Raw genomic sequence first — 14,933 nt, forward strand, 5'->3', positions numbered from 1 at the left:
ATGGCAATAAAGGGGTTAATCTGCAAAGCACAGAGCCATCTGGCTGAGCTGGTTTGTTATAATCGAGCAGATTATGTTCACGGGACTCAGAGTTTAAGGCTCCTCTCCCATAGAGCAACTCTGCACAACCCAAGCAGACCAACTTTGGGACTTTGAATGAACATATTTACATCCACCTTTCTCTTCATGTCGACTTTTCTGGAAACATTCACACGGATGCCATGGTTACTCCTACCACGGTAAGGGAAATTTGACGTTTTCTAATAAGGTCCTAAGAGGGCGGGGAGGGGAGGGGGGGAGAGGGGTCCTTTAAAGAAGTATAATGGGAAGGAGGGGGGGGTCTTGTAAGCAGTAGATCTGTCCCAAATGTTGCCTTTCCCACTGTGCCTCCTCCTTCCCCCACCCCTATTTGCCCTATAGCTTGCTTTAGTCCTGAGGTTCCTCTCTCCTCCTGCTCTGCACACTGTTGTTCGGGTCCCTGGCAAGAAAACAGCAGAGGAGAAATATGAGGTGCGAAAGGAATCTGATTTAAGAGGCAAAAGCAAAGGAGACTCTTGGTTTTATTTTAAGAGGGAAACCAGCAACTTCAGGTATAACAAAAGGGTTTGCAAATCTTGATCGTGGATTGCAAGAACCAGCCCCAGCATACGTAGCATGCTTGCCCTCAGGGAAAGTTAGAGCCCATGACAAGCAAAGTCAAAATTCTCAATTTCTAGACTTCGCCTGTTTCAGGTAAATAACTTCACCGTAGCTTTCTTTTTCATGTGTGCCAGGCACTGGAAACCCTATTCATGACCTTTGAATCAATCCCCATTCTCTCCAAACCCAAACATGAAATTCTCTGGGAGGAACTGGAGATCAAAGGATTCCCTGCACATCTGTGTCTAGGTGAAAAAGATACACTCGCTCTGTGCTAGGATGGCAGGAAAACTATTCTTACGCTGCATTTTCCTTCTAGGAATGCAGCATACAACTAACCAACATAGACGTACATATCGAGAGCAAAATAGAAAGCTGTTTCTCATCTAAACAGCTGAAATGCAGCCTAAAGCGTCAGTTACTGGCGGGTCCTTATGGAGACACCAAACTGCCATTAGCCAAGAGGGGAAAAAGTCCTTGAATGGTTTAGATAGTTTTCTGATCAGTTCTTAATCCTTCATTAAAATAAACGGGAAAGTTCTGTGTTGGTCCTATCTCTTGAACTATAAATATGCAGTATCCGGAGAGATGGATATTTTGGATTGAATAGGGCTGCTATGCGCACATTCTCTGGTTCCAGTATTGCAAAACCAGTTATTTAGAGATGACTCTGTGTGTGTTAGAGGAGTTGCTTCCCTCCCTCCCCCTTTTAAATAGACAGGGATGCATGCTATATGGTCCAGTCAATTGTTATGAGCTACAACCTTTCAGAAAGCCCTCTTTGAGCTTAGGCTCATGTGATTTGTTGCATGAAAAGTGCAAATGGTATATAAAGTTTGCCTTTACATTGTGCCTTCAGGAAAATACTCAGACAAACAGGAGAGACATTCTCAGGCACAGAGAAATACCTGATCTGTGCAAACCTGTAAGTGGAGGAGTGGTTTAAGAAACACCTATAAATGAGATGTAACAAAAAAGAAAAACTAATAATAAAAGAAGAAAAAAATCACTTTGTGACAAGGCAAACAAAAGCAGTAGGGAATGGAAGAGAGTTCAGCATGGTTCCGGCTACTAGTTGTAAAAAGATTGGTCTTAGATACACGTGTCAATACCAGGAGCAATGTGTGTGAGCATAAAGCAGGGGGGGAAACTAGACATGATTGCAGGTGGTAGACACAAAATATGTGGAGAAAAGAGGATGTACCAGAAAGCCAGGAGGGGAGTGCTTTTGTGCAGAAGGGTGCTGTAAGTTGGGGCATGCAATACACATAGGTTTAGGACTTTTTTTTCTTTTTCCCCATGGAAAGAAGAACTAAATGCTACTAGAAAGACAGGTATAAGGAGTTTGGAAGGTAAGTGTTATATACTGAAAATAAACTGCTATGTATTGAGTGTTGTGTATTGGGGTAATAAGGACAGATGAGCCATGAAAAGGTGGTCAGCTGAAAAGGGCAGCTGCTGCAGGTCAACTGGAAAAAAGAGGATCTTTGTGGGTGGAAAAAAGTTTAGGAGCTCAGAAGGGGAAGTAACACTTGAAAGTGATGGGAAAAGGTGCAGACTGGAGGCTGGGGGAGGATATGAAAGGGATACACAAAGATGCCAGGGTGTGCAAGGGGGAGGTAGGGTATGGGGTGGGAGTGGAGAGAGAAAGGTGAAAGCACAAGGCACAAAGGATGTTTGGAGGAGGAAATAAAATGTGAGCTATTGTCTATTTGGAGAAAGGTATGGAAAATAATCAGCTACATGAAGCTCGTGGGGGGCATCTAAAGGAGACACCTTTGATTCTGTCAAGAAATAGATGCGAGGATGTATTTGCAAGGAAGGTGTGAAGAGTATGAAAAGGAAGGCTTGCATGGTGATAGAAAAACATGATGAGAAGAGGAATGCAGAGGAAAAAGTGATCTGGATGGAGATAGGGTGTGGTGATGAGAAAGGGTGTAGGGACCCATAAAGGTTTGTGAGGGAATAGTTGCTTAGAGAAATTTCAGAGGAGGTTGGAAGCCTGCTGGAGTGTGCTGCCTGCTTGCAATGGAGAGACAAAACTGAGGAAAAAGCCATGTGAAGGTGTTGTGAGGAAATGCAGGATAATGGAAACCATGGGGGGCAGGGTAAACTGTGACAGGAATATAAAGATGTAGCAGGTCTTGAGAAGCATGAGAATAAGGAAAAAAGTCAGCAATGTAGGAGGCATGAGGATGAAATTAAGAGTTAGGTTTTCTGTAAAGACACCTAGGCATCCAGAGGAGGTATAAGGCAAGAAAGCACAGGATGAGAGGAAAGGTAGGGTTTTATTTCCTCATAGGCAAACAGAGAAAATAGTGCAAATATGCAGGACTGCCTTGGCCAGCAGAAACAGAGGATGCCTCCTTACCAGGTAGTTGAGATAATACAGGGGAAGAACAGGTAATATGTTATAGGGGAAGTAGTTGAGGAAAATAATGTAAAGTAATGAATAATGTGAGGGGTGTAGGAGGAGGAGAACACATACACAAACAAAAAGGAGCGATTTTCTGTTAAGAGAGGTGTAACAAATGTGCTTATATCTCTGTGGTAGGTACTGGATAAGTGAAGCAGCAAGAGGGAATGGAACAAATGTGTTAGCAGAGAAATTACTAAAGATATAAAGGGTGGGAGGAGAAGGAATGGGAGGGATAACTACCTGGAGGGCCATATAAGCCACATGGCTGTACTAAGGTCAAAAGTAAAGTGTGAAGTGTGTGGGGAGGTAAGAGGAGTTAGGAGCTGTAGGGCATGAAGTGGAAGTGAATGGGAATGACAGTTCATGTTACAAGGGGTGAGAAACTCAGTGTTAGGTTGTCACATAATGGTGTGTAAGCAAGGAAAGTACCTGCCAGTTTGTGCCTGCTTGTAAGGACTGTAGAAGGGAAGGTGAAAGGAATGAAAAGCTGTGTCTGATAAGAGAGGTTTGTGCACACAGCATGCTCTAAGTAAATGAGGGAGGTACAGGAAAGGATTGCAGACCTGGGTGTGGGGCCTGGGAGAAGGAAAACAGCTTATGGGGGAGGGAAGAGTGATGAGGAGTGAGAAAAAGTTTATGACGGCTTAAGTCATCTGTAGTTATCTGTCTCTTAATTTAAGGGAGGCTGCCTAAGTGTGCAAGGGTCTGTACACGCATGCATAGCACCATGAGAGCAGGCTGGGAGTTGAGTGTAAGGGAGAGGAAGTAGGGGACATAGGTAAATGCATATAGTGAGTGATGATAGGTGCTGGTTTTGTAGGCTGGTCAGGGACAGATTTGTTCAGTGAGTGTTGTGCTTACGTGACTGGCAGAGTTGCAGAGGCAGGCATGCGATGATAATGATCCAGTGGGTCTGCAGGAAGAAGCTGAAATCCCTGAGGGGCAAGTAAGAGCCCTAGGTTGCCATAAGGGATATATGTCTGTGTGGAAGTTACAAAAATACACCCAGGAAGATGGCTATGGGAGTCCAATGGGAGAATCACGTGTTGACTGCATTTGTGGCACAACTCTCCGTGTTGAAATAAGTTATGTAAGACACACAACAGAGGTGAGTTTCGTGAGTACTAAGAAGCAATGTTTGCATTGAGAAGGAGGGTAGGGGAAGATGACTAACTGAGAAAATGGTTTGGTGCGTGGGTAGCAATAGGACTAAAAGAGCGCTCTATGTGGTTCCTTTCTGTGTGACGTGCACAGCAGGCAGACTCTCCATTAGAGATTTTGCAGGCTTTTTTCTAAAGAATGGCTGAATAATCCTGAACAACCCCCCAGGAGGTCTAACTAAAATATTTACACCAGCTTCATTTGGAGGCATATCAATGCACCTTATTTTCATGCCTTCAAACATCAGTATACTACCGCAGGTGCAAAATGGCAGAGGGATTTCTCTAGGACCAGTTACCAGTGCTACTGGATGAACAACCATAGGATTGAAGTACACATAGGGAGTACAGATGTCAGTCAAAGGACTCAAGAAAGAACCAGCTATCTCCACGGCTTGAAGCAGTGCTGGAGTAACGTGCAGCTGGTTGAAGGTTAAAAACATAGCACACATTATGGGTGTGAGAGAGATTCACTGAGAATGTCTTTACTTTCAAACCAAACACATGTATTGACAACATCTGTTCTTCAAAGCTGCTCTACCAATATCTTCAAATTGTCTGGCTTACCTAGGGGTTTGGTGTCATCTTAAGCACTGTCCTACACTGGGTAGGAAAGTGTTCATTTCCATCCATAGCTAATAAGAAGATTGTGAGCAAGCCTGAGAGACTTGCACTGGAAGAAGACAGCCTGATGACACTAAACCCTTAGGCTGGAAGGCTGAAGCCTCTGGGCCTAGACCTTACATAGCATCAGTCACATGAAAGTTCATGGATTCCATTCCAGTTTATTCCAGGGATCAATCCCTTCCAGAAGGAAAAAAAAAAATGTACCCTGCAAAATACTTAGCTAGTAGGCAGTTAGTGCAACGATGGTCTGTGTTGGGAAACCACAGTCATACTTTACACCATTGTTTCCCACTATGGAGTCCAATTCAAGTTCTCCAGCTGGATATTTCTGCGGGTGCTTGGAGCTAGTTGTAGTCAGTGGAAAGCCCCTTTCGCCTGTGGTGGCAGTGAACTTCCCACCATGGCAGGTTGCAGGCAGTGGGGACGTCAAGAGATTATCCATGAAGGGGAGACAATAAGTCCCAGCCACTGGGATGCAGCTGGGCTCAGACCACAGGCCCCAGTCTACCCTGCCCACTGGCACCAGCATGGCTCAGGATAATGCTCCGGTCCCTGGCCACTCTGCTTCCTCCCCACCTAACTGCTGAGAGAATAAAAAGCAAACAGTGGCATTGACCTGCCAGCTGGCTGGGAAAAGAGTAATAAGTTGATGGACACAATTAGCGCTGGATTGTGGCAAGAAGTGGATCAAAGCATGAGTGATCGAGCTGTGTTGGAGTGCGAAGAACACGGGGTACTTGTGCCTTCCTGGACTCCTTTGTAGCCATGGCACAGCCAGAGAAATGTGTTCGCAAGGGCTGGAACATCTGGGTGTCTCTGCAGATGTTTGCTGGTGTGGGAACATATGTGTGTCTCCTTATGGTGACTAGGAGCAGACAGTGGAAAGAAGCTGCCTGTGGGTAGGGATGACAGAGGTGGATGGCAGCTGTTTCTGTGTGGGAGACAACCATCCCCATTCAAGCATCTGTTGGTGGGGGATATGGGGATAAGTTGCTTTCTGCAGGGACAGATGGGAAGTGCATGTGAAGAGAGAAGTAGTAAGGTTGGGTATGGTTTCAAGGTTGTGAAATGAGTACTAGAGGAAATATACAGAGCTAAGTTCCTGGTTGTATCATGACCTTCATGTCCATGAGGGAATAGGACTCCTGTGCAGAAAGCTTCAAAGAATATTATGCTTCCTGAGGAATTAAAAGAAAAACACACCCAAGCATCCAGAACAGTTAAGACTGTCCTTTCCTTCACATGGTACAAGCATCTTGCTGCATGAGCAAGCTACGCAAGGTGGCCCTTTCCTTCAGGGCAGCAAGGATTTGGAAAGATCAGAACAAGATCATATACTCCTCCCTCTCTCATCTTGCTCTATGTCTCTCTCCTCTCCACCTCTTCGCACACACGCAAAAGGGTCTTTCCCAATTTGGCTTCTAAGTTTGTGTTTGAAACTGCCCTCTGCAGAAATGTATGATAAAGATATGCTTGCATGAGGACAGTGGTGTGTTGAGGAAGGTTGTGTGTCTGTACATGTTACAACGAAGTTCGCTGGTAGTCATCTGGAGCTCAGAGAAGTTAACATGTTGGTTGTGTTTCAATGTACATGGAAAGGATAGGAGGTAATTCCACATTTCCATCAGGCAGTGCTGGGAAACTAGCGTACATGACTCATTGCCACTCTGACTGTACTTTAAAGGGAGTCACCGCCTGCCTAGCCATGTAAATACACATATTCCATAGAACAAGCTCCATTTGTGTTATCTGTTACAAACTTGTACCAGAGAAGATGAAAACGTTCTTGGAAGACTGCAACCTACAGGGTAAGATTTGCAGCACTCCTCCAAGATTTTCTGTGTTTCAGCTGTGTGTTACCAATAATAGAACCACAGCAATAAATGTCCTTTTTCTCAGTTGCTCTTTCACACTTTCCAGCAACAAATTCCTTTATTTTAGGTTTGTCTCTGCTATGGATTTTACATGTTTTATCTTACATTAACTGAATTAGCATGTGAGAAAGCGTTAATCTAGTTAACTCTGAAATACATGTTTCTAGGCTATGCCATACAAAAATTCATGCACATTTGCCAGAAGTCTAAATCAATATTGTCAGAGCTAACTGGCAGTTACCGGAGAATTACAGAACAAAGAAGTTGCAATCTACATGAATGTTTAAAGGCTCATCTACAGTCAAAAGTGAATTCAGGTTGTGAGCGTGAAATTTAAATACAGTAATTGTTTCTGAAAAGCTCTGTGGTTAAACAAGTTATAAGATAACATTCTCTCCTGTGGCTTCTGCCTCAGCCAGAAGGTAAGCACACTCACAAGAAAAAAGCAGCTTTTGTCCTCTTGAGAGATGGGATTTAGACAATATTTGGTTTCTGCTCCAAACCAAGATCAAATGTTATGGCTTTTATCTATTAAATAGAGACCTCATAAATCTGATAGAGAGATTTAACCAGTTTTCCCAGTATGATCTGTTTGAGGTAAACTTGTAGTACCACTAGATGCTGACATCTGTGATGAGATTGGTTTCAGAAATACTAAATGATAATGACAAAGCCAATGCCTTAGGGGAATAAAATACATAATGCATAGTCAGCTGAGTAAAAAAACCCAAAACATTACTTATATACAAATGTTGCAGTGGAAATATTTAAGAAATGCTTTGGAAGACTGTGAAAACATGTCTCTGTGTGTCTTCTCTCTACCATTCCCCATACTTCCTTATGTACTCCTAGCACATAAGCAGTAGATGCTAAATCGAACTGCAAGGTAGCAGCAAAAATAAAGTCCAGTAACACCATTTTAGACTTTGCCCTGGTCTGGATTAGGTAACAAAACCATGGTCATTAAGAGGGATACGTCATTTTGTGTGCTGGGGTTTTTTCCTGTATTTGTACAATCGGAAGTTAAAAAATATTTATTCAGTTCATTCTTTGCAGTTCCTGTGATAAGTACAAAATTATTTCCTCCACACATTTCACAAACAATTTGCATAGTCTTATTTTACATGATCAACTTTCCAAATAGATGATGCAGATAACTCTATAACATAAAAAAAATCTTCCTGAAAGGATAGGTTTTCTTCACTGTTTAATGATATTTGCATGTTCTCCCACTCCCAGCATCTTAAGCAACTTTCCTTCCTTGTTACTGTTTACCAAATATATTCCCCAAACACTTGAAATCAGCTGTCCTTTGTTTAATGCCATTCTTTGTCTTAGAGTGTGTATGATTTTTTTTTTGTTTAACCTTTTTATTCTTTTTTTTTTTTAATTATACTTTCACTTTTTGGACTTCCCTCAATTTGATCCACATTTTTGCATCAGTAAAATATCCAGGAACAAAGGTGACATTCCAAAACAGAAGACCTCTTTCATCTCTTTGTCTGCCTTCTGCAACTATACTGACTTTTTCCCACTCTATAGTTCTCTCTCTTTTGCACTATAAAAGAAGTTCTATGTAATAAATTCAGCGCTAATTTATTGTTTAAATAATGTCTAGCTGATTTTCAATATAATACCTTTCCTGCCTCCTCCCTGACATTTAATATAGGTGCTTTGGATTAATTTTCCCTAGACCTATTATCTTAGGCTTTTCCCCCCTGACTATTATTTTCTGCCCATTTTCTAACCATTCTGCCTTTCTATATAACTTTTTTTCCTATCCTTTCCACCCTTTCTATCAATTTGCAGCCCATTCCTTTTTTACTGTTCTATTTTTCCACCCCTTAATGCTTTCAGATGGCTCAGTGACACAACAGAAAAGAGTCAACTGAAAAGATCACCAGACACTTCCCCAGCCTGAACAGTCACCATTTACTAGCATCCTATTTTATGACGTACATCCAATTTTCTGGCCAGGTTTTAGGGTTTTTTTGCAGAGTAGATGGGAGGCATGTTTAAACCAAATGTACATGCATGCAGGGATGATTCATGCACACGTGTGTGGGAATAGAGAAGAGATATGTGGCTGCTCTGGAAGAACACTGCATCCTATCTGTGTCCTCCTCCTTCTGGCCTTCCTAGCGCTGCCGTTGCCCTCCCTTTAGGCCATGTAACACTACCATATAATCAATCTTTGTTGCATTGACCAATCAATACATTGCTCCTCTTGGAATTTTCTACAAACTTGTTCCCACTTTCTGGTCAGGGAGTCAGGTATTTTGTCATCACATCAGTGACCTAAGTAACTCCTCTCACCTCAGCTCTGCTACTCACACAAGCAGCACCTGTTCATGAGCCAGGCTTTCTCATGCTGTTCCTACGTTGTCCTTCCTGACCACCGTGGACCCCACACACTTGCCTTTGACTTTCAGTTCTCTCTTAAGCATCTATTTCTTCTGTAACACAGGGAAAACAGCTGACTTCGACTGGAAGAAGTGGGATCCCTCAAGACTTTAGGCAAAATAAAACTATTTTTTCAAAAAGAAAAAAGTAAACTTTCATCTGATGAGCAATGCATGACATTAAAACATCTCCTGTTCACAGGAACTACCTAGCAGCTTCTTCAGACATATACAGAGTTGAAAGCAGCTGTAGCTAAAAACTCGCTGGCATTGGTACCAATAAGGGCTATCAAATTTTTGAACCTAATGGCCTTAAGGCCCAGAAAGCAGGATTTTCAAAAACAGAGTTGACACTTCTTTTCAGAAACAGATGGAAGTTTTAGTATTGATAGTAATAAAAGCACAATTAATCCAATACCACGAGGACCTGAAAGTCCTACAAACTATAACTCTTTTAAATGTTTTTGGCCTTGTAAGTAAGAATATGAATACTTTTACTTTACAAGTCCGTGTGTTAAAGAAGAGTCATACTTTCTGCTCAGGTCTGTGTGGGGAGTACCATGTTTTGCCAAACACATTTCTCAGTACTTCTGTGTGGCACTTGCACATAAAGTAGCCTACATGAAACAGGCTTTGCATGCTGGTGTTTGACACCATATCCTGGCTCTGCTTTATTTGCTTGTATAGGTGCCACCTAAAAGTCAGCTCTGGAGAGATTATGTATTGGTTGTATAGAGTAGCTGGTATAGTCCAGCTACTTCTGATAGTGGGTGTGATTTACAACAGACAATTTTATGGAGTAAAACTTCTTAGAGAGATGGCAAACATCTCACCATATTCTAACATCTTTAGGAAGTACTGCCTTAATATTTCTTTCCTTGTGGATGGGATCAGTGTGTACTTAGAAAAAATGTTGAATCAGTTTATTAATACAAAAATTATTCATGAAGCAATGTGGACAGAGACTTCATCTTTTTGCTGACAGGTTGCATTTGAATGCTTAGTTTTTGTATTGAAAGAAACAACTGAAGGCCCTGAAAAAAGTAAACCAGTTACCAATACAAGATGAATTTGGGGGTTTTGACGATTTTTTTTTTTTTTTTTTTTTTTTTAACAAGAACAAACAAAAGCTTCATGGAGTTAAATCTTGCCTTGGGAAGCTAAAGCTGCTTTTAACATCTGCTGTGAGAGGGAGTTGTCTCTCTTGGAAGAGTTTGCATTTTGGGGAAACAGATACGTTTTTAAAGTCAAAAGAAATATTCTGGTTTTCTCTTTTTTTTTTTTTTTTCTGTCTTTCCTCTATTAGGAAATCTTTCTGTTCAGTTTGCTTCTTTTTCTTATAGTTTGTTCTCATTTGCTTCATTCCTCTGAAATAAAAGCTGGTGTCTTTTCAGTGTTTGCTGTCCTTAGAACCAGCGTTAAGCAAATCTGATCAGTTTAGTTGTTCTTTGGTGAGTTCATTTATTTCTCTTATTTTTATTCTGGTTCAGATTTTGCCTTTACTGACAGCCTCTGATGGCACGTTTGACACCAGCATCTCCACTGAACTCAATGCGTTTACTTCTGATTTACACAGAAGCAGGAATCCTCACCTAAACAAATGTGGAAATGCACCTGACTGCAGGCCAAATTCTGAGCTTAGCTGCACCCAGACAATCCTAATGAAATTAATGGGACTGTAAACAAATCTTAAATTTGAGTCTTGGTGTTTGTTTTTTTTAAAACCATGGATGCACATTCAAAGCATTTTAAAATGTTGAATCATAGAAGTCAGAGAGTGGAAGAGAATATGCCTATATTAGATGAGTGGTGTATTTGATTGTAAAAATTGTAGCAAATACATTTTTTGCTGGAATTTGCCAATTCCCTAGAAACAAACCATTCTTCTGTTTGTTCTATTAAATTACAACTAAGTCCCACTGGACCACAAAGTTTAAAAACGTGGCAGGCTTCCCCCTTGCTCAAAACGATGTCTCCTTGTTGACCCATCTGTTAGCTGCTAGAGACACCAGCCATCCACAGACCAGGAAACTGGTACTTGCAGCTACATGGTTAAAGCCAGTGAAGCCTGTTGAACTGAAGCAACACAGGGGTTCATACTGTCCCCTCATAGGGGACTAAAAGCTGCTGAGCTTGGGGGGTCAAGTGGAATTCCTCAGAACTGGAGAATTAAACCAAACAAAATCCATCTCCTAGTACACTGTAACAGCTCCTAATATGGTCTGTGGTCCTAAGATCCCAACAAGCCAGATAGCATATTCTTCAAAGCTCAGTCATACCTAATTTTAAATTCATCAAGTGACTGTGTCAACTCAGAATCTTCATAACACCCCCCATCCAACTTTAATGCCACTCATTACTACAGCACTGGGTACTTGTCCACGTAAAAGTTGTTAGCAACAGCACAGTCCTCAGTGCCAGTAGCACAGCTGGCAAGAGGTCTTTTTAGAGCAGAGGTTTGTTTTCAATTTTAATTTTTTATTAAATTCTAGTGACAGTTTTTAAATGATGGCTTTCTTTGAGAAGGAACTGAAAATAAAAGGTATCATTGTTGAAAATAACAAAAATATTTTAATAAATAATCTTTTCTTTGACACTACCTCTTTTTCAAGAGATAGGCTTAGCAGCATCTCCCAAGATAATTGAGGTATGTCTATAGCCTGGCAGCAACTTGGACAGAGATCCAGAAAGTAATTTTATACAAATTGGCATGCCTACACAGAGCAGCACCCTGCTCTAATAGGGTCTCCTGATCCTACAATCAATAGGCAAAACTACACCAGGATAACTAGCCTTACCTCTGCTTAGATGGCATTGCAAAGCTCTCCAGAAAAAAATTGCTCAAAGACTCTCTGTAAATTACTGTGAAGACATCCACATGTGTAAAGAGGCTCAGGTGAAGCAGAAGAGACAGCACTTTATGAGCCAGCACCCTGCAATGCCTGCAGAGTGAGCACAGGCTCTGCCATGCAGAAGACAGCCACTTGCTCTGCTATGTCGTGCAAACATGCTGAGGCTCCTCTCAGGTATCCAGACTGTTCTGTGGGACACATGAACTACAGCCTATTTCCAGTTTCCTCAGGTCAACATGCTCTTTAAGAATGACTGAAGTCAGAAATCTTCTTGGTCCTCTAAGAGACCTCTAAGGATGCTGAATCATCGGCAAAAGAAAGATACAGACAGCTTTTTGTTATTTAAGATATTCAAATGTGTACATACACACTTCCTTAGCCAGGTCCATAAAATTGATTATTTTGATTTTTATTTGTAAATATTCCTAGAGACTTGTTTAATTGTTTTCTGAATTTTCTCCAGATGAATTTTAACGCATGGAAACTTATAGATTACAAAGTAGCATCTAAAATTATTTCCTGGCTACCTGGCAGATTTCCATTGATAGATTTCACTTTGGGATTTTTTTGTCTTTTCCCATCCATCAGCTTCTATCATCCTTCTGCTGAATTTTCTTGAGTAGTCAGTTGCTAGCTCTGGAGATAACTAGCTTAACAGAAGCCTAATTCTGACCCCACTTACATGGAAGAAGCCTAAGGGACCCCCAGGGCACAAGTTCATCTTGAGGCAGTGAAAATTTAGACCAGAGTCAAGACCTGAGAACTCAACAGTTAAACTATTGCAAATAATGAGGGAAATTAGAGTAGCTGTTTCCACACAAGAAGTTTTCTTAATGTACAAGCAGTTTTGCAAATCAGAACTAGCAAATTTTCATCTGAAATTCTGCTCTGACCTGTCTATTGATTAATGGCATCACAAGTTGTCTAATCACAAGTCTGATAACTCTTGTTTGTTTGCTTGCTGACTTGTTTTGTTTAGTCTTTTTACAAGTATGTGTTGATATGATGACTCTGGGTTTTTTCAGTTTTTCCATCCAGATGAATTTTCTCAGGGAAACCTGAAAAACAAAACCCAGCCATAATTGTAAGTGTCATCACCAGCCTTCTACAGGAAGGTGGTCCAGAATAAAGGACTTGAAAAGAATATCAAAGATCCTTCTAAAAACCATGAAATATTTTAATGATTTCATTTCTTCCTTCCTTTTTCTTACTGAAAAGGAACAGATGGGAAGAGAAGTAAACTCTGCCATCTGGAAAGACTGGAAGATTAGCATGAAAAGGGCCAGGTGTCAAGTTTTTTCATCACCAGCCCATCCTTGCCAGCTATCAAGATCAAAACCTAGTCTCACCAAGGGCTAAATTACACAGAGAAAAATTATTTTGGAAAGCCATTTTATTTCAGTATTTTTTGTCACCTAATTGTTCAACTATTTTGGATACTATACAGTTATGCACAGAAGCACAAAAGAAATTAATTTGAACTTTTACCTTTGTATCACAGGAAATTTTCTGCTTTGGTCTTTCCTACACTGCATTTAATGCCACTGTCTGGATTCCAGTTAAAGTGCATTAGCTGTGTCTGTGTCAATATCTTCTAATATTATGCTAATTAGAATTTATTTATAGATAATATGAATCTTGTTCTTAGAAAAATTTGAAATGAAACATAGCACCTGTAAATCTTTGAGTGGGAAATCAAAAGCCTAAAATCCGTCCTGGTTCTGTTCAGTCTCTGGATGGTGTTTGATCCACTGACTTTTCTGCTTTAGATACTGGAAACTACATATGCATATGTAACACATATATATATATGCACATATACATATATAAATGTGTACACATATATATGTCTGCATGCATATATTTTCAATGACTGTACATAGAACAAGACTGAAGATGTCCTGTTCCTTGTCTGAGCAGATTTTCTGTTTGTTTTTTATTTTAATTTCAATTATGAGAATTCACAATGCCTTTGTTTTTAAACTTACGACTACATAAACAGGTATTCTTGCTTTAAACTTTCCAATGAAGGACATTTGAGGAAATAGTATAAATTCTGCATATGAATGACATAATACAGACCCTGCAAAATTCAAACAACCAACCTGTGTCAGGCTTGGCCCAGATGTAAGTTCTGGGAAATCATCATCATTGGTGATGTGAATTCCATTTTTTAAAGTTTTTTTTTGTTTGTGTTTTGATCTCACTACACTCCTTTGAAGTAAACTTATTGCATCTCTGTCTCATGTTTTCCACTTGTGTGTACTTACTTCTCTTAAAAAAAAACCCAAACCACTACTGTATCTCTTAAATTTAGGGACAACCTTGGAATAAAACACCATCATGTAATACCACAACATTCCTCGATGCTTTCCCATCATTTCAAGCTTTATATTCTTGGGCACAAGAGCGGTCAGAAAGTTTTAATTTGAATTCAAGGTAACGTTCAACTAATAGATGTAAAATGCTATTCAACAGTTATAAGCAATAATTCTTTTCTTCAACCATGCAGAATGCACACACATTGAGTTTCTTGGTAAATACCCTAAGCTCTGACCTTTTGAAGAACATTTCTGCTACTTAGTTGCAAAAACAATTCTTTCCAAAAGCTGGAGCTGCATAAGCTGGTACTTTTGTCAGTGCACAATACAATCCTTTATGGTTCTTTTACAAGTTGTCTGTGATTGTGATTGCCTTTCATAAGTTTTTTCTTGTAGTCCTCAATTTTCTCTTGTGTCTCCATGTTTCTACGGGTTTGTGATTTGATAACACAGTCGGCTGTGGCCTTCTCTTGCTTTCCCTCCAAAACATGCAATTTGTTTTCTTTCTGCTGCGCAACCTGGCAAATTTTCATAGCCTTTTTTTTTTTTTTCTCTCTAAACATCCAGAGTTTGTATACTTTTTTTTCTGCTTGACAGCTTTGTGCCCCACCACCATCTGAGCATATAGGGTCCACAAGC

The 14,933-nt window shown here is 40.5% G+C and overlaps 1 protein-coding gene across 1 annotated transcript in view; it reads left to right on the forward strand.

Annotated features, from left to right (window-relative positions):
• The first annotated feature begins 118 nt into the window (after window positions 1-118).
• NTF3 (neurotrophin 3) overlaps window positions 119-14,933 on the forward strand; it is a 49,641-nt gene continuing 34,826 nt past the window's right edge. The window contains exon 1 of the mRNA XM_010019786.1: window positions 119-239. Within this exon, the coding sequence (XP_010018088.1) occupies window positions 222-239 (18 nt within the window). The 5' untranslated portion in view covers window positions 119-221. The remainder of the gene's footprint in view (window positions 240-14,933) is intronic.

This window comes from Nestor notabilis, unplaced genomic scaffold (assembly GCF_000696875.1).
Source record: "Nestor notabilis isolate BGI_N333 unplaced genomic scaffold, ASM69687v1 scaffold34118, whole genome shotgun sequence".
Taxonomy (NCBI): Eukaryota; Metazoa; Chordata; class Aves; order Psittaciformes; family Psittacidae; genus Nestor; species Nestor notabilis.